The sequence below is a fragment of the Dipodomys merriami genome, unplaced genomic scaffold (genome assembly GCF_024711535.1).
Source record: "Dipodomys merriami isolate MVZ:Mamm:240054 unplaced genomic scaffold, mDipMer1.0.p SCAF_15, whole genome shotgun sequence".
Lineage (NCBI taxonomy): Eukaryota > Metazoa > Chordata > Mammalia > Rodentia > Heteromyidae > Dipodomys > Dipodomys merriami.
In genome coordinates, this window is record NW_027202826.1 from 26,843,893 (window position 1) to 26,867,012 (window position 23,120).

Genomic DNA, 23,120 nt, shown 5'->3' on the forward strand with positions numbered 1-23,120 from the left:
TGAGGACTTCAGGTTGTCCTCTAGTCAGATGGCAGGGGAAGTTTTGTCTTAAGGATTCTGTTACCCAGTGGCACACCCCTACTTTCCGTGAAAATTGTTGTTATGGAGAATAAGAGGAAACAAAGTTAAAAGAAAACTATGGTTAAAATGGGCTTTTTTTTCACTTAAAAAAAAGAACAGAAATCTGTGAAAGTGTAGATACAAGAAGCAATGTGACTCCTTTGTACAACTACTCAAAGAAAATTGAAAAATGACATAGAGAAATTAGCATAAATAATTGATGCATTACAATTTATAAGCAGGAGCAATCTGAGCAAAACCGGGTTGCGCTCCACTTGAGTCGTAAACTCTGAGAGACTCGTATAATATTCTGAAGTGTACAATTGTTATACTGTGGCTGTGTCTGGTGCTTGTTACTCTCAGAGACAAGTAGAATAAGAGTATCCTAGATGAGCTCATGACAAATATGACTGCTAACTTAGGTCAAGTATGTGCTTGTCTGTGGAGTGTAATATTTTTTTCTCATCAATACTCTTTCATGTCTATGGTTATGAATTTGGCTCTTTTGTAAGCTATTTTATGAATAGTCCACATATGAGCAGTTTATGAAACGAACCCCTTAGGCAGTAACGAAGTTTCTATGTGTAATTAGGAAACAGAAGCTCTTGAGCATCCATGTTATCTCCCATACACCCTCTTTTCTCTTTTTTAAAAAGTCTAATGTGGATGTGATGGGTACATTTTAGTGCTAGGCTTTGTGTTAAATATTGGAGGTACCATTACAACTAAATTATGCTTGCTAAGTTCAGGCTCAACACAGGGAAGAGAGGTTTGAACTAATGGAACATACTAAGCCCCTAAAGCTGCAGCGAGGAGTCCAAATCAAGACCAATTGATGAATGAGGATGGACAGAAAAAAATAGGAAGGTTATTTAAAGGTTTAACAGGGTCAAAAACAAATGTTCCTAAAACATTTGGGCAACAGAATAATGAGAAAAGAGGGAAATCATACTGGCATTTTAGAGCAATCCTCTGATAGTGACAGAGATAGAGAATGTACTTTAGGGAAAGACTGTTAAAAGTTGAGAATAATCTATGGCCATCATCTGAGAAGCTACTATAGGGGTCTTAGCTGGGTCATCATGAGAGGGTAGAAAGTCTACCACTGTTGAGAGTAGAGAGAATTTCAGCAATGAAAAATTTGAGAAGGTCAGATTTGGTGATGGATTTTGCATGGTAGCTGAAGAAGAAGGCTAAGCAGATGGTGGGGTTTGGTGGCTTAAAGGATCAGAAGGCAAAAGGAGAAAGGGATGACAGGGCTGCTGCTTTCTATGTTGAGTCCTGATTTATTGATAGATTTGTATCTTAGAGACATGAGATTCTTTTTTGTTGGTCATGGGGCTCGAACCAAGGCCTGCGCACTGTCCCAGTGCTTTTTCTCTCAAGGGTGGCATTCTACCACTTTGGGCCACAATACTCTTTCTGGTTTCCTCATGGTTTATTGGAGATAAGAGTCTCACAGACTTTCCTGCATTTGCTGATTTTGAATTGCAATCCTCAGATCTCAGCCTTCTGAGGAGCTAGGATTGCAGGTATGAGTTACCAGTGCCTGGACTAAGATTCTTAAAGTACTTCAAAGTTCAGAAGAAGGGAGTGTGAATGGCTTCTCACAAACCCCCAATCATCTATGAACAATCATGACTCTCAGGCCAGGAACTTTTATTTTCAGTATGATCTTTATTATGAAGAACAAGTGCATGGCTGAGTCCTTTTCCCTTCTTTCCTAAGTACCTAAGTTTAAAAATAATTTAAAGTATATTTCCTATAAAACAGAGGCAGGTGCTTTGATACCTATACTGAACAGAAATGTACTAGCATGTAGTCAGGGGCCATGAAGCACAGTGTGCTCTCCAGGTTTGCCCATGCATATCTAGGTCACTGTATCCAAGAGGGAATCCAGTGTCTCATTCTCACATTTTTGTTTGTTTTACTTAAACAAATTTTTTGTTTGCTTAGGCACTTCATCTTTTCTGGTAATCATCTTTTCCATTATTATTTTTCTTTTAATTTGGTATGCTCCCAATAGTACCATGCCCAGGTAGGTATTTTATAGCATGAAAACATGAACTTCCTGGATGTGTTCACATTTCCCTGCTCACTGCTTAGCGTGTGTGTGTGTGTGTGTGTGTGTGTGTGTGTGTATGTGTGTGCTGATCGAAGGCACTTATATTCTAGAATTATGGATTTATTATTAAATTTGAATTTTTGTACTCAGTTCAATAACCGGCTGGGTTAGAAGCGATGTCTCTGTTGTTAGACCGCAAGTCAGTTCTGTACACTGCCCAGGTGTGACTTTATTTTGGTTGTCATAGCCCCACCTAGTGGTGGATCAGGCACATGCATGGCTTCTATGCAAAGAACCTGAACAGCCTCAGTGCTGATGGGGGACAGATGTTGGCGCCTAAAATGTGCATAAATTCAGAACAAAAACATGCTCAGATGAGGTCACATTGAATAAACACACAACAAAGTATGATTGCTCTGATTTTACGTCTGTTGCATTACCATTCTCAAATTTAAAATGCTGTGGAAAATTCACTGTAAAGCCTAAATAACAACAGACCACAGAAGCTTCTTCATACATTAAAGCAGACATACTGACATCTTTTGATGTTTGCTTATTGAGTAGGGTCTAGACATCCACGATTTCAGTGTCTAATAAATATCACAGTTAACGACAGTGATACTTTTCAGTGAAGTCTTTAAGTCCATAAGGCAATTGTACATTAGTGGGAAATATACAAATTGAGTCCATAATAAGACATTTCTGAGCCATAATCTTGAATCATTTCAGAAATTTGTGCAGGTATTATTTCTTCATAGAAAAATGATTTCTCTGTTGCAAGAATATTCAAACCATGTTTATTACATCTTAGATTCTGCAAAAACAAATCAAAAAGAGCAATTAGAAACTATAAACATTTTTATATAACCAATTAGCATTTCCAGAAGGAAGTAAATAAAATGAGCTAGAATAAAAATCGATAGGTATAGATTTATAGCTAGGTATAGGTATAGATTTCAACTTATTCATTTTCCTTCCCTCTTCAGATCTCCTCACCTTTCTCTCTGTCTAAATGTCCTCATAATTTTCCTTCTCCTCTCTTTATTTTTGTGCCAGCACTGGGGCTTGAACTGAGGGGATAGATGCTGTCTTTTGGCTTTTTTGCTCAAAACACTCTACTCTTTGAGCCACATTTCCCTTACTGGCTTGTTTTTAGCCAAAAATAGAACCAAAATGGGAATGAGATTCTCATGGACTTTCCTAACAGGGTTGGGCTTTGAACTATGATCCTCAGCTCTCAGTCTCCTGAATAGCTAAGATCACACAGTTCCCAGCATCCTTATTTACCTTAATCAAGGTGATTGAATGCTTTCTGTTTCTTTCTTTTCTTTAATCTCCCACTCTGTGTTTTAAGCTTTTGGACTTCTTTAGAAAGATAAAAGTGTACAACCAGGATGTCTTTACGCATCCAGTTAAAACCAATTAAGATACTCAAGCATCAATGGAGATACTCAGGTCAGGCATCACATAGATATCGATAAAATCAGTCTTTATTACTGATCCTTGCTGCAGAATGGAGCTTTCCATTACAACGCAATGGGATCTGTCAACCCATATTCCCCAGACCAACATAATTGTTCACCCACTCACTATTAGTCTTGGAGGATGACAGTTTAGGCCTGGTGACTTACTTTCAAGGTTTAGACATTTGCAATACTAGGAGCCACACACTCATTGTGTTCTTGTTCATGTTCACTTTTCACTTGCCCTCTCCAGACTAGTATCAGTGTCACCTAGTGATAAAGGCTTCACTTTCTATTAAGAGTGGGAATTTGGAGTTATGTGTCATAATGCCATTTTCCCCTCTTGCCCCATTTGTACTGCAGATCTTCTATCCCTGGCACCTGTAAATGTAAAGTTATACTTTAGATATTTGCATTCTAAAATCATGGAGCAAGATTAAATTGTTAACAGATCCAAAGACAATTGACCCCACAGACAAGCTATATTACTTCAAGAGGTGGGCCTTCTTCATTCTTTTCCTTTTCTTGACCAACCAACAAAATGAAGAATTGGAGGTGATGATGTAACATGGCCTCATTCAAAACATATCAAGCTTGGCTCCACTGGCTCATGCCTGTAATCCTAGCTAGTAAGGAGGGATGAGGCTCCAGATTCAAAGCCAGCCCAGGTAGGAAAGTCTCTGAGAGTCTTATTTTCAATTAACCGCCCAAAAGCCAGAAGTGGAGGTGTGGCTCAAGTGGTAGAGAACTAGTCTTGAGTAAAAATGATTCGGGACAGCCTCCATGAAAATTGGAAGTTGGTTCTGATGTTTCATGGAGATGATAGGAATGTGGCCTACAAAGTTAGATGTATTTACAAAATGGAAATTGTTTCTACCAGAAAATAGGCTAGTTTACCATCTCATCCATAATTCTACAGTGCTTCACTGACCAAATACCTGCTAGCTAAAAGTAAATGAAAGTTTTGCTTCTATGATAACTTGCATATCTCTTTTTCCCACCCTCTTGGGTTGATATTCTGAAAGCACATCTCTAATGTGTAGATCATATATATACATATATATATATATATATATATATATATGATTTAAAATATCAGTCTACTTGTCATTACTGGGTATGGTTATGCACACCTGTAATCTTATCACTTGGGGGCCAGAGACAGAAAGACTGTGAGCTACAACCTGGGCTAGCACAGTGAGTTTGAAGGTAGCCTGGTTTATATAGCAAGACCTTGTCTCTATAAACATTAAATAAACAAAATAACGAGGTTGTATTGATGTAAATGTCAGGTTTTGCCTGTCCCATTTGATTTTGTCACTTAGAACTTGGAAATTCCTATTTATTAAAAAAAAGTAACCATTGTAAAGCCTTGATGCCTGAATGCTGTTTTGGAGCCACAGTGCAGCTTTGGTCGGTGTCCATTGGCAGCTTGTCTGTGTGCTGGCAAGTGCGTCTGCATTCTGGGCTGATGCTTAGGAAATTCCTTGTGCTCTTGCCTCTCGTCTCTGTGGCAACCAACACTCTTTGATGCTTCCCTCACCACACACACAGGACAAGCAGCGGGGACAGGGCTCTCCTTTGAAAGAATCACACAGTTGAAGTCAGCAGAGACAAATGAGAGGAACTCCACTTCCCCAGGAAGCATGCATCTGGCCACAATCCATTGCACGCTGTACCTTCCAGGGGAGTTTATTAACCTCCAGTCATTCACAGCTTAGACAGGAAGGGAAAGACCTGGTAAGAGCCTGGAATATCACGAGGGAAAGCAAAACCTGCACTTGGCTTTTGTTCTCTCTGAGGGCTGTCTACTGTCCCTCTGATACGTTTTCTTAGTGGCAGAGTGATGAGCATTTCACCCAGTTTGAATCAAAGCTGTCTTGGAATTCTTTCTTGCCCTGGCAAGTAAGTAAACTGCAGAGGTTGGTTTCAAACATCTCTGAGAAGAAAAAAAAAATAAAAGCAATCAGATTAGGAAGTATCCAATTTTAACTTCTGGATTCCCTGGTGGCCCTGCCCCTGCGTAGCAGGAACCAGTCAGAGGATGTGTCAGTCTCGCTGTGGGACCGAGAGGTAGGACAACCGCTGAGACCCGTGTTCCCCTGGAAGTTGCACTGTTTAGCTAATAGCACGCTTTCTCCACTCTCCTGGCCGGCTCATCATTTCATCTCCCAACCCTTCTACTGCTGTGGGTATGTGGCCATGACCTCCTGCAAACCTACCAGCCTTCGATCCTTCAGTTCCGACAGGTCTCACACTCTCAGCCACGCATCCTACCTAAGGGATAGTGCCATGATCGAAGACACGGTGGTGATCCCCAGTCACCAGGTATGTGGCCCTCGACAGTCCTATCTTTGCTTTCCAACTTTTCTACTAAACCATCTTGAGGATTTGGCTAGGAGTAGAGAGTTGAGAGTTTGCAATAAGCACATTTGGTCTTGTTTTGTTTTTCTCCAGAAAAGGTATACCGCTTATTTCTTTAGCCGTAAATGCATTGTTCGGGAAGTATTTTATGTAAGGGTTTGTGTGGGTTTGATTAACAAAAAATAAATTCTGTAATTAGGGGGGAAAGTTAGGTAAAATGCCTTCGTCATAGAAATGCGACAGCACAGAATATATCTTTCAGTATAATATAGGCTTCCATGGGGGAGGGGCCATAGAGAAGGAGGGGGTAGAGAATGAATACATTTGAAGTCGTTTATTTGCATGTGTGAAACCTGTTGAAATTGTTTTAAGGGGAACAGGGTTAAGAGACAGTGGTAGAGGGGGTGAGGCTATTTAGATTATAGTGTGCACATCTATGGAAATGTCACAATAAACCCTCCTTCCATGAATGCTAATAAAAATAAAAAAATATATCTTTCAATGTTTAAAAATATTAGCTATAAGAACAACGCTCAGTTTATTCTGAAATAATTTAATTTCAGGTGGGAATCTTATTAATTTTACAGGGCTGGATATAGGAACATAGACGAGCAACAACTTTCTTCAAAGATTATACTAAAGAGATCTCAGAGCTCTCATATAATTGAACAGAAAATAAACATGATAAAGTATTTACTTTAAATGCTTTGGTTTTGCGATTTTCTAAAACAATGAAAGTTTTCCCAGGCAACCCCTCCTTCTTGTAATACTACTTTTCAGATGTGATTATATTTTCCTTTAATTGAAGCAGAGTCCTTTATTTATTTATTTATTTTTTGTATAAAATCCAGTGTTCTTTGTGTGTAGGTGTCAACTCTAGCCAAGGAGGCAGAAAGGAATTCTTATCGTCTGAGCTGGGGCACTGAGAACTTAGACAACGTGGCTCTTTCTTCCAGCCCCATTCATTCTGGGTGAGTACATCAATATTATGTATCCAGATCAAGAGGTAAAAGGAGATGGGAGTGAAAATAACTGCTTTGTCCAGCAGCTTTAGTGGATGGCTAGCTTCGCAGTGGAGGTGACCTTTGTTCAAACTTGTAAATAACATTGCTTTCTCCCATCTGTGGACTGTCGCTTCACAAATGACACAGTGAGAAAGGGTTGCATTCAGCACAGAAAGCTGGGCATTGTTTTAAAGTAACTAGTAGAATTGCGTCAAAGAAGCAGCTTGCTCACTAACCAGAATGTACTGGCGGGCCTCCTGACTGTTCACATTGGGGGGAAAAAAAGAGGATCTGAACCAGCTACTTCTTAGAACATTTCTACTTGCAAAAATTAATTGAATGGCCCTCTGAACTGAATACCTTTCCTCTCATTTTAATGATTTAAAATAAAGTTGGCAGAAGTTTGAACCATCTAGATATGCAGATGATTCTTTAAACTGTTTAAAGAGGGCATTTAATTTAAAAAGCAAGTTTACATGCAACCAGGCAGTTTTTCAATTGTCTTCTTAGTATCCTTTAAAGAGTATGTAAATCCATATTGACTGTTAAAATTGTATTAACTCAATAAAAATCAGGACTTTGGATCATGCTTTCTAACATATTGTTGCAGTATAAGGATTCAATTATGTATCATATAAATTCCTTAAAGAGTTTTAAATTGTGATACTATTCTCCTTATTTTTCTTACATTGTCATCGCTCTGAATAATATGGTGATATCATAATTATACATAAAATCTCCATATTTTTCATTTATTTTCCTTTTTAATAGCCCTAACCACATGTGAGCTAACAAAATGGGCTATTTTGGTTTGAATTATTAATCCCAGTTTCTTAGCCATAATCCCATGTACTATTTTAAACAATGGACCTCAGTTGTTTTTATTATCCTAATATAGTCTCCTTTTGGGAAAATGTTCCAAGATATTTTAGTTAAACATCTTGGATTGTTAGTCAAATCATCTACTAAATGGAGTTTATAGTGTATTAAATTATTTATATAGATACCAGAAATAAACACAATGTTATGTTCTGTTAAATAAACAAAGGTAAGTTTTCTTGGGAATAAAAAATAAATTCTCATCCAAACTTACTTACATATTATGTGTAAGATGAGATAATTAATATTTCTGTTATAAATTATTTTTAAAATGGTAACATTTTATTCTGCTACTAAGACTCTTTACAAGGATGATTAAGGAGAATAGGCCTGGAGATAGATGGAGAATAATGGACAAGAATCTAGAAACCATAATTATTTAAAATTCATATTCATCCTTTAAAGTGGTTATTTTAGATAAACTATATTTAAAAAGTCATATAAAAGTCATGTTATACCTGGGTGCTGGTGGCTCATGCCTGTAAACCTAGCTGAGCTGAGATCTGAGGATCACAGTTTAAAGCCAGCCCAGGTAGGAAAGTCCATGAAACTCTTATCTCCAATAAACCACTAGAAAACCAGAAGTGGTGCTGTGGCTCAAGTGGTAGAGCGCTCACCTTGAGCTGAAGAGCTGAGGGACAGAGCCCAAGCCCAGAGTTCAACCCCCATGACGGACAAAAAAAAAAAAAGTCATGTTATAGTAAAAAAAAAAAAAAGTCATGGGCTGGGGATGTAGCTCAGTGGCAAAGCGTTTGCCTAGCAATGCAACGTCCTGGGTTCGATCCCCAGTACCAAAAAGAAAAGACAAAAACAAAAAATACAGTTAAAAAAAGTCATGTTATAGTAATTTTTAATATGAATAATTTACTCTAAACTTGATTGTAGTACAGTGGTGGATTCTTATAATTCCAGCAGTCAGGAGGCAGAAGCAGCTGATTGAGAGTAAAATAAAGAATTCAACTCTGATTCAAGGCCAGTTGCTGGTAGTTCAGTTGAGTTCATGCCTGTCATCCTGGCTACTCAGGAAAAGTCCCCGAGACTCATCTTCAATTAACCACCAGAGAACCAGAAGTGGAGCTGTGGCTCCAGTGGTAAAGCAGTAGCCTTGAGCAAAACAATAAAGCTCAGGGCCAGTGTCCCAGACCCTGTGTTCAAGCCTAGCACGCACACACACACACACACACACACACACACACACACACACACACACACACACACACACACACATGCACACACGCACACATACACAGAATGTTATGATGAGAAGTACAAGGGCTAGTCAGAGAGAAATGTAATGGTTAATAGTGTGTATTAAGGTCAGATTAATCAGAGTTTAGATCATGATGCTAATACTCCACATGTGACACTGAGGACAAGTCATGAGACATCTCTGCAGTTCAGTTTACTTATCTGTAAGATTAGTTCTATGTCATTAAATCCATAGATAAAACACTTCCTAAATAATCATTACCTACCTCAGGAAAATGAATACTCAACAGCATATAGCTGTAAATGTTTATACAATTCCCAGACCCAAGTTCCAAAATTTTCACAAGTTGCAGATTAGTTAAGCAAAATGTATCCCAAAGACTCAAAATGACAAAACCAATTAGTTCAGTTAGTAATTGTAATATTTAATTTTTTACTTATGTAATCCATCATGTATTAGTGTTTCTACTATAGTATTTCAACAACACAATGCCATAGATGCTTCTAACCTGATGAGAAATTATGTGGAAACCTCAAAGATCCTAAGTGTGGTGGTATTTGGAAATTAACATAATCTTACTATATATAAATAGCATTCCTCATACCATATCAGACAACAGTGATTTATTGTAATTTTATTCATTATGTATCAGGTTTCTGCATAGTAACTTTTTTAAGAACTGGCTTTCCCTTTAATTAATTGAATTCATTCTGGAACAACTTCACAACCTGTCAAAATATAGAGGAAAAATGACTCTGTTAAACTTTACTATTGATAAACTTTTGATAAACTTGACTACTATAAAATTAGATTTTCAGATAGATTGATAATGTTCTATTAAACTTAATAAAGTTAATTTAGGTTAATAAATGGTGCTGCTTTTACCAGAAAGCAGGACTGGTGATTTTAGTTTACCTCTGTTCCATGTTTTCAAAGACTAAAGCTCATGGCAAGAGAAGAAATGAGTGAAGTGACTCAACTCTTCTATGTCCACTAAATACAGCCAGTCTGACTAAAGACTGATGGTAACATTTTTTTCTTCTTTATGGAGTTGCTACATTGAATCACCATGAATCTAATCATCAGCTTTTCCTAGCACTATAAGTCATGATCATATAAACCTAAGCTAGAGCAAATTTGAATTTTCTAGTCTGCTTCACTTTATAAATACATAATGGATCAGCTTAGTAATTCTTTTTATATTTTATATATTGTTATTCCAAATTTCTTTACTTTCATAGTGTTTTAATGACAGCCAAGTGCCACTGATTAAAAGTCAACTTATGACATTGTGCTATAAAATACGATGGTAATATAAATCCATACCATGGTGATCTTTCAAAACATGTTGAAGACAATTTGACTATGAACCGCAGACTCTAAACAATAGAGTATTTTAAAAATATGTTGGAGATATTTGCTCAGTTAAGGAAATATCTGACATGCAGCAAGCAAGTTAGTCTATTTCACCTGGCAGTTTAAAAGTTTGCCTAAGTACTTACATCAGTTAAATTGATTGTTCACATATTTCATATAACATTGGGTGTTCTTTAAGATACACACAGGCAAATTCTTTTGGGTTTTTATACTTGTTACTTTCCACCCCCCCCCCCTCCGCCTCCCCAAGTTTTCCTTTATAAAGTAACAAAGCAAAGTATGCAGTAAGATTGGATTTCTGGTAAGTTGACCATGAATACTTTTTTAAAGCAGTACTGGGCTTGAACTTAGGGCCTGGACACTATCCTTTAACTTTTCTGTGCTAAAGGCTAGCACTCTACCATGTGAACCACAGACCCATTTCTAGCTTTTTGGTGGTTAATTGGAGATAAGAGTCTCACAGACTTTCCTGCTAGGGATGGCTTTGAACCAGGATCCTCAGATGTCAGCCTCCTAAGTAGCTAGGATTATAGGCATGAGCCATTTACCTTCTGGCTTTATGAATGTTTTTTATCTCTCATTAAATGTTGAAAACATGAGTAAAACATATAGAAACTCATGGAGGATTTTAAGGAAGAGCAAACTCCTGGGTAGAAGAAGGAAAGGAAGGACCAGAAGTTGGATTTAGATATCAGGTCCAATTCCCAATGCAAGGAGTGACATCCTAAAAAAAAAAATAATAATGATGTGACCTATTCTGATGTTTGTCATCAAAGTTATGCCTTAAATTGTGCCTTTTCTGTTTGCATTTCTTTTGTGATCACAAGAAGGGAATTATCATTTTTTAAAAAAGTATTAGAAGGCTGAATGAAGAGCTTTTGAGTCAAAACTGTGTCTATCAAATCACAGACTTGCTATTTTTCACTCCCTGCATCCCTTGATGTTATGTAGCTCCGTGCACACAGATTCCATGAAGTGCCACCATGAGCCAGTGTTGAATAAAGCTACTAATCCAGTGATTTTACAACCCCCAGCGTCCTAAACTGGAAATAAGTCACATATACCTTGTTCATCTCTCAGCATTTGCATAGAGCTGTATCTCATTTGTATATCCATCTTTTTACTGATGAATAGTGTGTTGGTATATGAATTATGTACCTTGGTTTAAAAGTCACTTCTGGTTTCATTCTTTATATTTTCACTTTCTCCATTCTTTCTCTGTGCTAAAGTATCTATTCTGTTTCAGCCGTACCTCTCCATGTCTTGATCGTGACAACAGCAGGTGAACTTCTGCATAATTCTTTCTCTGAACACATTGCCTATTCCTTCCTCCTTTGCCATCTCCTTCTGCCTATCCCCCGTCTCAGGATGCTTTAGTGTGGAAGATACCTAGCCAAAGAGAATCAGCAAGTCAAGTTCTTCTAGTCCTGAGTATTGCTCACTTTTTCTTTCTCTGGGAAGGAAAAGTAGGCATGGTTAATGGTAGTGAACATGAGTTGGAGCTGGGCCAAAATATTTTAATTTTTTTTAAACCTCTGCTGGTCTGAGTCATGATCTCCACATCTCAGGTTTTTGTTGTTGTTGTTGTTTGCTTGTTAGTTTTGTGGGGCAGGAAGGGGTTGAGAAAAAAAATTGCTGCATAGATCTTAACAATTTTATTCCCCCAAATTATGGCCATTTGTGCATTTATTTTAAAGTTTTACCAAAGGTTGTGATTTTAAGTGGCACTCAGGAAAAGTGTTTTTTCCCCCCAATTTGTCTCGCCATATTTTAGGGAAATTAAAGGCTGAAGGTTTATTAATAGTGCCTTTCCTTGCTATTACTGCTTTAAGTGCAGCCTTTAAATTTTTTTTGAAATGGTGCTATAGAATGACTCAAGTTAGCATTCTAAAAATAACCATGGTCTTTTGTTACTTAAAGTTATTTTTAAATATTTCTTCGCATCTACTGGTTATAAGTATTTTTATTGTAATCATCCCACATGTACCACATTTTATCATTTTACCGTAAGGTAAGTTTATATTTTCAGTTTTTAAAACTTCCTGTGGCCACCCTTTTGTTTTTTCTCCAACACACTCTAAATATTACATTTTGGCACACATTCACCTAAGCAATTGATTTTAATTATTTGGCAATTGTAACAAATTGAAATCACATTTTTAAAAGTCTATTTTTATCCATTTTTTAAAATTTTAATTTGTGGAGAGTTAGGAGGGGGTGAAGAGCATGGTATAGTCTTTTTCTCAGAGCTCATGGAAAATTGGAATGACTGGGCAGCTCTCTTGCTATGTATTTGTAGATCACTGAAGCACCCTGATGATCTTTTTTTCTCTTGTTCTTTCACCTGTCACTAACTCTGAATGCTGCAATCTTCTTTTCCTACTCCCCATGGCCCTGGATGAATTAAAAGTAAAACTTAAATGTCAGTAACTTTTGGGGTGGAGGATATAATCTTCTGAAGACTGAGTCCATGTTTTCTGCCTCCTCTGAAGCATGAACCTGTTTAGCTAATCGAATTGTGTATCTGTGGGCAAGTCATCTGCATAATAAAAGACATATTGTGATTGCTTTTATTCTTTTTAAATTGTGATAACCTGGTATCTCACAATTTAGAAAACTTCCTTATTTTTTTCTACTTTTGCATGATTGCTGAATTTCATTCGGAAAGTTAGATGTGCAATTAAAGCCAGGAGACCTGATAGTTTTTTTTCTTTTTTCTTTGTTCTTCTTTTTTTATTGTCTGTAGAATCTTTAGAATCTTTAATTTGATGTTGAGTGCAATATATAAGCAATTTCCAGCAAAATACTGTTACCCATCAAGCAAAATGATGCATATTTCTTAGAGTAAAGACTTTATTTTCTGACATGCAGTTTTTCCAGAGCATCTGAAATGGACCACTTATTTTTAAGTAGGGTTTCTAACCTAGTTAATACTTAACTATACTTAGCATTTTTAATACCAGGAGGAAACTTACAGCTGGTCTGTTAGTCTCTTGCTTTATGGATGAGAGAGCAAAATCCAATTGTTTCCAAATTCAAGACAGACAGTCTAGACCTGGAAAAAAATATGGTGTAAGCCATGTTCTCCTCTGCTCTAGGATACTAGTATTTTTATGTTTTATTTAAGGAGCAGATAAATACTACATTGCCATATTGAACCATGCACAAATTTGAATATGCACAAATTCTCAGTGTTAGTTGTCCTAGTTTTAGGAGATGTATTATACATGTTTTAATTTGCAAGATATTCAAAACAATAACAAGCATGTATTGAATCCTATTTGCTTTATCCACACATAACTTATTTTATCAGGACCTTACAATTAGCCTTCTGCACAGGAGAGGCTTCAGTCTTACACCTAGGGACTATAGAGTGAGGTTTTAATTCAATTTACACACCATCTCCAGTATTATGCTCTTCAATTCTTTTCATCTCCAAATGATTTCAGGCAGGATCACATGCCCTCTCTCTCTGCCTTTATTTATACCTATCTTGGTGCTTGAATTCAAGGTCTAAGTGTTATCCCTGAGCTTTCTTGCACAAGGCTAGCACTCTACCATTTGAGCTACAGCTCTACTTCTGGCTTTTTGGTGATTACCTGGAAATAAGAGTTTCATGGACTTTTCTGCCCTGGCTGGCTTCACACCTCAGATCTCAGCTTCCTGAGTAGCTAGGACTACTGATGTGAGCTGCAAGCACCCAGGTCACATACATTTTTAATATTCCTCACACATAAGAAAATTATATTTATTCAATCAACTCTAGTATGCGGATAAATTAATGAGTCATGACTCAAAGGTCCAAACCTTTCTCTTTAACCTGGGTTCCACATAGGCAAAGCATCTCTTACACTTTGCTTTCCTTGTTGCTATTTTGTACATTCAGAATAGACATTCCTTATTTCAAATACTTGTCCAAGTAGCACCTTTTCATATTATACTTTTTTTTGGGAGGGGGGTCTGGTCGTGGGGCCTGAACTCTGAGTTTGTGTGCTGTCCCTCAGCTCTTCAGCTCAAAGCTAGTGCTCTACCACTTGAGCCACAGCACCACTTCCGGCTTTTTTCTTTTTGCTTATGTGGTGCTGAGGAATCGAACCCAGGGCCTCAGGCATGCAAGGCAAGAGCTCTACCACTGAGCCACCTTCCCAGCCCATCATATTATACTTTTGAGGAAACAATCCAATAATACTCAATTTTAAAATGTGAACTACTGAAGTCAAATAAGCATATGTACCTTTACCTATAGACTTCATTGGCAGCTAGCGGTAAACTTCAGTCATTATTTTCTCCCATTCTTTCTTATTTAAAGGAAAACCTCCTTTGGTGTGCAATCCCATATACTGTACATTTTATGTACCAGTTATATCATGAGTCTAGTTTGTTTAGAGTATTTTCTTGCTAGATTTATAAGCATTTTTTTTCATTTTGACTGCTCCTACTTAGTTCTTCCATGTCTTTCCTTTTTTTTTCTTGACATCTTTCTCTTTTACTTCATTCTCCCTCTTCTCTCTCTCTCTAAAGAAAATTTCCTCACTTGAATGTGTTATTTTCTGTTAGTTCATGTCACTTCTCTATTTACTTAATAAAAACACCAAGTTTTTTTTTTTAGAAACTTAATTTTCCCCTGCACAAGGCATTTAATTTTTCTGATTCACTTGCATATGATGCAATACTTAAATACTGTTTTCCTGGCCTGTAATGACACAAAGATAATTGCAGGCAAATTTCACTCCTCACAGCTTCCTTCTGCAAGTATTTTATTTTGATTTCTTCATCTTTGGCCTTTCTTCATATGATACTTCTTTCCAATTGTTTCATAATTTATGTTAGAGTCAACCTTTTGGTTTTGCTTACTTTCTCCTCCCCCTCTACAAGTCCTCTAATAAAAATTATGTCAGTATATTTAAAAAGTAGGAATAATACTTCCTACCTACTTTGATGTATCAATGTAGTAAATTGAATGGATTCTGATTGGAGTAATTGACCAGAGACCAAAGAATTAACTTACTTCCTACTTTTATCCAGTGTTAGATATAAACATACACAGCTTCTTACTACACACCTTTTCACTTCTCTGTTCATTGATTCACTCATTCAAAAATTCGTTTTTGACAGAACCCCCCCCAACTGTGTGTTCTATACATACTATATTAGGCATGAAAAAACATGGAGAACATGGTCTCTGACATTATGGTTCTTAGATGGCTTCTAGGTGAGATCATAGGTCACGTCTAATTGACCAGGAAGTTAACAATGATGAAACCATCCTAGGAAATCCAGGCTTAGACTCTGAGCTTCTTGGCAGCACTGACTGTGATTGTTATTAGTGGAATACCTGGCAGAGTTCACATGGAAAGAGGTATGGAATAAATAAAATACAATGAGAGTTTCAGTGACAGAAACTCAGGGATGTAATCTAAGGTAATTATATAAACACGGTTATAGTCAAGTACATGATTACTTGGACTCATTCTGTAGGGAGTGAGTCATCAGTAATATTCTCCATGTTCTGCTGGATGGAGCGTTGATATTATAGAGGCCGTAAGCCATTACTGGAATTCATATAGTGGAATTGTAATAGCACGTAAGATGAATGTGGAATTTTTTTAAGTTCATCAAAAGGTATTGATGCTATATAGTACTGACTGCAGCAGGCAGTGTATTAGAATTCTAGCTACAATCCTTATTCTGTTTGCCCATGGATATAGAAATCAAACAATTCAAAAGAGTCCAAAGAAGTAGCATTCTTCATTGTCCATGAATCAGAAATATATATTGCAGTGAATGTAGAAGCATTGCTAGTTGAAGGCATCACTAATGGAAACATAGCTTATTTTCCCCTACTTTCCAACAAAAAATGAATACAAATATCCTATTCAAGAATGTAAATGAAATCTTCACATCCATCTAGAAGTTCTATCCATTCTTTTACTTACTCCTTTGAATCATCATACATTTGGAAATCAAATACACTTTTTAAAGAATTCTTAATAACGCCCAGTAATAAGAAAAATATCAGCATTATCTCTTTCCTTTTCTTGTTTTATATTTTTCTTTCAATACTAGGGATTGAACCCAGAGCATTGCACAAGCTAGCCAAGTACTCTACCAAGTGAGCTATCCATCCTCAATCTTTCATGGTAGTTTAATAAAGAACAGAAGTATCGACACTTCCATATGAACTGTTGACTCATTTCTGGACTTAGTCCCTGTCTAGAAGCTCAGAGGCTGGGGATGAATGGTAGACCTTGCCTGGCTGTGCATGCCTAGGGCTGCCGCTCCTCTTGTGGTCTCATCCTGCATGTCGTGCTTCAGATGGGCACTTTGGGTTCTTCCACACCCATTTTTTATTACTAGCAACTGGATTTCTGTTTAATGGCATGCTTAATGAATTCTGTGTTCTGTTATAAAGAAGATGCTAAAGACATTCCTCCTCCCTTGTCTAAGAATAACATCAATGTATTGTGTTTCTATCCCATAACTTACTTGGCAAAAAACAACAACAAATAAAACCCTTTCAAGTGTTCTTCATGTTGTCATAGAAGCAATATCTAGGTGTCAAATCTGGTTCTGTTGCTAGTAGTTATAAATAGACCCATGAGACACCTATATGTTGCTTTTATTTTATTGTTTTGGTGTAGAGATCTTGCAAATGCAGTGAAAATGGGAAAGACATTGGTATTGTTGTTTAACAGTCTTCACACTGCGTGTGTCTGTGTATGTGTGCACAATAACTAAATTATTGTGCTATTTAATCCTTTGATCTTTGAGAAACTGAGTGCCAGAGAGGGTAAGGATTCATAAAGAGACAAGGCTTCAAGCTCAATCATATCATTCAAAGGAAACAACTGATAAATTCAGAAAATTTCTCTTGGTGCACTTAAAATAAATGGAGTCAAAGTTAATAGGTGCAATTATATTACCAACTTATGACTTTCTACATTCAGTTGACTATACATTGGGGGAAAATCCTAATAGACATCTCCCACTAGCATGAGACCAGAGCTTCCCACCCAAGTTATACTTCAGAAACAGAACAAAGAGTAAGTATATTAATAGTCTCCGATATCATTCCCTCTCTTTCAATTAAAATGGTATGTCAGGGAGATCCCAGCTTAAAAAGTGAAAATGTTCCTGTAAGTAGCAGATAACTTCTATTCCCAGCATTGAGCTGTTTGCTTTTCACCTTTGTCAGGAAACAACGGGTTCAATATCATTTTGCATAAGATGATGTTGAAACAGGAGGTATTGGCATGACTGGAAGGAAGTACTTAAAACTTTTTAAAGTCATGGAGTTATATGACAGTGGGCTAGACAATATATAATTCTGAAAAGCCATATTGAATTAATTTAGAAAAATGGCAATTCAGTCTTTCCTCTTTGATCTATGCTTCCATTATTTTAATGTGAGGATTATTTGGGACATAGGTAGGAGGATTCAGAAGACTTTGTGTTGATAACAAAAGAAAACTTGTCAATGAACGTCATATAATTCCATCCCAGTTTCTCTCAAACTCAGTTAGATCTATTTTTAATTTTACAGTTAATATTCAACATTATTGACAAAGATTGGAATTGACCTTTTATAACAAATGGCAATGATACATGATTAAAACAATATAAATAAAAAATAAAATTTGAAATCAAAGGTTTTACCGCCATGCCATCCGACTAAAAAGAAATGTTTGAGAACAAACGTTATGAAAAAAAAAAGTTAACTGCGCAAAGCTTGCTTATTCTTCTATTTCAACACATACTTTATCTCCTTTTTGAACCTGTAGTTTCCTGGTTAGTTTTATGGTGGATGCCCGAGGCGGTGCTATGAGAGGATGCAGACACAATGGGCTCCGGATCATTATTCCACCTCGGAAATGCACAGCCCCAACACGAGTCACCTGCCGGCTGGTCAAACGCCATAGACTGGCGACGATGCCTCCGATGGTGGAAGGGGAAGGCCTGGCCAGTCGCCTGATCGAAGTTGGACCCTCTGGTGCTCAGTTCCTTGGGTAAGGGTTTCTGCTAAGCCTCTTACTTAATCACCGATGAACTGTGTCCCCCAATGAGATCCCTAGGATGGAATGTCACAGGTACGTCACTCCCTTGGGGAAGAAGGTTGGTGCTTTGCCATATTTCTAAGAAGCACAAGTGAGATCTGACTTCAGCTATCCGCCTATTACTTCCGGGCAGGAAAAGGTTAAACATTCAAGTTTATTATTATTTTTTTTTCTCTTTCAATGTGTTAGTAGCTGTTGGGCTCCCAAAGTGATGGTAGAATATTTTTTTTCTCAACTGAGATTTAAGTGTCAAAGTGTTAAGAAAAACAAAACTGGTATCAATAGCTCATGCCTATCATTCCCAGGAGGCTGAGATCTGAAGATTGCTGTTTGAAGCCAGTCCAGCCAGGAAAGTCCAGGAGACTCATTTTTCTAATAAACCACTCAGAAAAAAAAAAAAGCTAGAAGTGGAGCTAGGCCTCAAGTGGTAGAGTACTAGCCTTGAGTACAAAATGACTCAAAGATAGCACCCAGGCCAAGTTTAAGTCCCAGACCCAGCAAAAGAGCAAGAAAAGAAAAACAAAACCAACAAAAAACAACTTGCTCTATTCCAAGCCCAAATTTATGAAACAGTATTGTTGTCTTCACTTTGAAGAACAGTGTTGCCTTTAGAGACTATGGAAAGATTTCGTTTGTGTGATTTTATTTTTTTTCCTTTCTGTTATCAAAATTGCTACACTAAGCTTGAAAAGGACCCTAACTGCTTAGGTAGCCTTAGCTGGTGTTGAGAAGAAAACATTAATGCTCCCTTTCGCCACGCTCGGGTTTTTTTTATTTTTATTTTTTGGCAATTTTGAGCAGCTTTATTCTCTCTTCTGTTGGTTTGTATGACTGCTGTTTTTTTTATGAAATGGCATCTCTGTGTGTCAAGAAATGAATAACTATGGTTAAAATAAAAATGGACACAAGGATGAAGTTTTGGAGCGGGGACAAGTTTCAAATTCTTTTTGAAACCAATCAATTGTATTTAAGTCTGTCACCTCAAGTCTCTGCGACTGGAAAAACTGGAGGAAATGTTGTCCATTGTCATTGCCTGGTGGGGAAGAAGATTTCTTACTTTAGAACTTGGGAGATGTTCTAAAGGCTGTAATTTGGAACAAATGGTTCACAAGTTGTCCCAAATTACTCTCCTACTGCAAAAAAGGTGTGCCAATATGTGCCGATTGCAAAAATCACCCTTGCGTACCCTCCTGTCAGGCAGATCAGTACTTTAGGAGCCTGTGAAGTTTTGGGGTGCTTTGGGAAAGATCATTAAGGTTGGAGAGATCGCTGATGATTCTTTTCATATTCTAACTTCGGACCCCTCCCCACCCCACCCCCTTTTTTTGCCCACATGCTCAGGTAGCTGTAGGGCCTTAAAAAAATAAATCTTCAAATCTGTTGGGAAATATTCAGAAAACATCTGGCCTCTAGACAGAGCAGAATTTTTCTTATATTCCCAACAGCTTTGTGAAACATTTTTTTTCCCACTTTTTTTTTTTTTTTTTTTGGTTGGCTAGTGCCCTGGCAGTGAATCTAATTAAGGACCTATCGGACAGCCCAGTGCTCTTCTGGCCACAGACGCACCTCCATTGTCCACTCTGGGTTCTCTGTCCCTTCCTTGCTCTTTGTGGACCAATGGAGAGAGCAGAACCACACACAAGGTGACACCCAAAGTCACTCTGTGCATCAGCTGGTGATGCTGGGGTTCTGTGGACGATGACACCTGAAGCTCACTTATGTTCTTTCTTTCACTGCTGCTTTGGATGTACTCTCAGTAAACTTCACCTGCCAACGGCTCCTCCCCCACTTAATGAGGGAGAAAGTCTGGTCAGCCGCATCCTTCAGCTGGGGCCTCCTGGAACCAAATTCCTTGGGTAGGAGTGACTTAAAACAAATTGATGGCTGCTGGGCCCCCCCATTCTTCTCCTCCTTCTGCAATATGATTTCTCTTCTTGTCATTGTGCCCCATGACATGTCCCTCTCTCTATGATTTAAATTCTGTATAATCTATCTCGAGTGGACCATTTCTGACCCTTGTGGTATGTGACTTTTGTTTTTGTTTTTGTTTTTTGTTTTTGAGTGATGTTTCTATATCTTTCCCCTTTAAGTGCTGTGATCTTCATTTTCGTTCAAGCATGAGGTCTGCCTAGCTATACTCTGTGCTAGTTCCAATGTGGTTATAATGAGTTTGGAGTCTGTATCAAAGCAACCTGGACTCAAAAAAAAAAAACCAATAATTGAAAGCCCCTCTCTAATTTTTTTTTTGAGGATGAATGTGCTATCAAAAAATTGTAGGATGGTGCATGTTCTGAATCCTGAACATAATAGGCATTGGACACATTTCTGACAAGCCATACTGTGTGTGTACACATGCCTATTGTTTCTTTGAAGTAAATATAGACAAAACCCTAAGTGCATGGCTCATTAGCACAAGTAATCTACCTTTTTGGCATCTCATTTAGAATACATCGACTTCTTCAATGTATGAGCCATTTCCCTTCTCGTAAACCATTTTGTCATTTTTTTTTATTTTTGTACTTCGTAGAAAATGTTTCAGGAGATTGGCATACGTCCTAGATATGCATGCACATTTCTTTTGGTTAAATGTGTTCTACCTACATTGATCAAAGGAGAAGTTCCAGAATGCCACATGCACTCACAAGGAAATGTCCTTTGGCTTATAGTTGCAGCATGTACCTAAGGATCGGTGGCCCTGCGGTGGAGAGCTACTGCACCACCATCTAGTAATCACCGGGCTATGGAGGACAGCCCGCTATGTCCCTGTCCCCAGAAAGAGCAGAATTCCAGGTCACTTTGTAACAGACAGGGTCGAGGTGTTTGTCTTACCGTGGGTTAGCTCTTGTCCACACTCAGTGTTCTGCATTGTTATGTCAGGCCTGTGATCGTGGAGATCCCGCACTTTGCCGCCCTTAGAGGGAAGGAGAGGGAACTTGTGGTCCTGCGCAGTGAGAATGGGGACAACTGGAAAGAACATTTCTGTGACTACACCGAAGATGAGCTGAATGAGATTCTTAATGGCATGGATGAAGGTACTTCAGAGGAGGATTTTAAACGATGTATAAAAATGATGTATTTCTTCCTTTTAACTTAGGTGTGTGGGTGTGTGCCTTGTTCAGCTACAAGCAGGATCTCTGCTATGTTCCGACGTGATGTGTTGGAGTGCATGTCATGGGTTCACCTAATCTTGCTTCTGTTATATTCAAGAAAAAGAAAATTCTGTAAGACAGCTAATGCCTCTTCTAATAAGGAGCTACAAGGCAGTTCCGTATTTAGTAAAACTTTTTAGAATCTTAAATTAGAATAGATGTTGTTTTGTAGCAAAATGGATGATACTGGATAATAAAGCATGACTTTTTAAAATACTAGAATTGAGGCTGAGAGCTGATGGATTATACCTGTAATCCTAGTTAATTAGGAGGCTGAGATCTGAGGATCATGGTTCAAAGCAATCTGGGCAGGAAAGTCCATGAAACTCTCATCTCCAATTAACCACTAAAAAGTCAGAAGTGGTGTTGTGGCTTAAGTGGTAGTGAATCAGGAGTGAAAAATCTAAAACAGGTCCTAATTTCAAGCACCAGTACTGGAACAAAACAAAATAAAAATGTCAAATTGGAAAATTTTAAATGTCCTGATTTCAAGCCCCGGTATGTGAACAAAACTGTAATGCCAAATTAGACATTTTAAATCTCAGAAACTGAGTGTTAAAGTGTTCTGTTGGAAATCTTGCCTCTAACAAACTATGTTAGAGGATAAGATTTCTTTTTAACATTTTATTATTAAACAGACATGAAAATTAAGTTCACTCAGCCTTCTGCCTGTAACTCAGAGCAGGGAGTTAGTCAGGGTTAAATAGCCTACCCACACAATCATATCTAATTAGGTACCATGATTTTTGTTTAGAGCAGCTCTCAAGTCTGTATTATTCTGTAAAGCACAGTTGAAATATTAGGCCTTCATAGGGTACATGGAGAAACACTACTAACCAAATTCTGAGGCACAGTCTACTTTAAATCACTACAAAGAAAATAGGGCAATCCCTTGCCAAATGCCAAAAAACATACCAAGTTGTGTACATTGATGGACATGTGAGGGTACATATAGTTGTTTGTCAAGTTTTTCAGTCTTCCAGGACTCCTGGTGATAGCTTCAGGTGGCTAAAGAGAATAAAGAATAAAGAATAGAATAAAGAATAAAAGAATAAGAAATAGAATAAAGAATAAAAGAATAACGACCATCTTCATAGGGGTATATGGAGAAATAAAGTATGCCCTCTAAATAAAATAAAATATGCCCTTAAAATAAAATAAAATATGCCCTCTAAATAAAATAAAAAATAGAAGATGGAAGAAAAGAATAACGACTATCTTTATAGGGGTATATGGAGAAATAAAGTATGCCCTCTAAATAAAATAAAAATAGAAGAAGGAATAAAAGAATAAACACTACCTTCATAAGGGTGTGTGGAGAAATAAAGTATGCTCACTAAATGTGGAGGTTAGAATATACAACAGTTGCACTGGACATTGATGAAAATGGTCTAAACAACTCAAAGGCATCGATGGGAGGGAGGGCATGAGAGAGAAAGAGGAACAGCTTACACTAAGCAAAGGGAAAGAAATGTACATAGCACCTGATGTGGGA

General features: G+C 37.5%; 1 protein-coding gene across 3 annotated transcripts in view; it reads left to right on the top strand.

The window, feature by feature from the left end:
- Positions 1-23,120, top strand: part of Ank2 (ankyrin 2) — a 212,764-nt gene that overhangs the window by 138,336 nt on the left and 51,308 nt on the right. For 2 of the 3 annotated variants that reach the window (XM_070022476.1, XM_070022477.1), the window contains 6 exons: positions 5,814-5,916; positions 6,820-6,923; positions 11,669-11,704; positions 18,204-18,428; positions 20,234-20,332; positions 21,354-21,508. In XM_070022476.1, coding sequence (XP_069878577.1) covers positions 5,814-5,916; positions 6,820-6,923; positions 11,669-11,704; positions 18,204-18,428; positions 20,234-20,332; positions 21,354-21,508 — 722 coding nt within the window. The remainder of the gene's footprint in view (positions 1-5,813; positions 5,917-6,819; positions 6,924-11,668; positions 11,705-18,203; positions 18,429-20,233; positions 20,333-21,353; positions 21,509-23,120) is intronic. The other variant, XM_070022478.1, reaches the window with a different exon arrangement.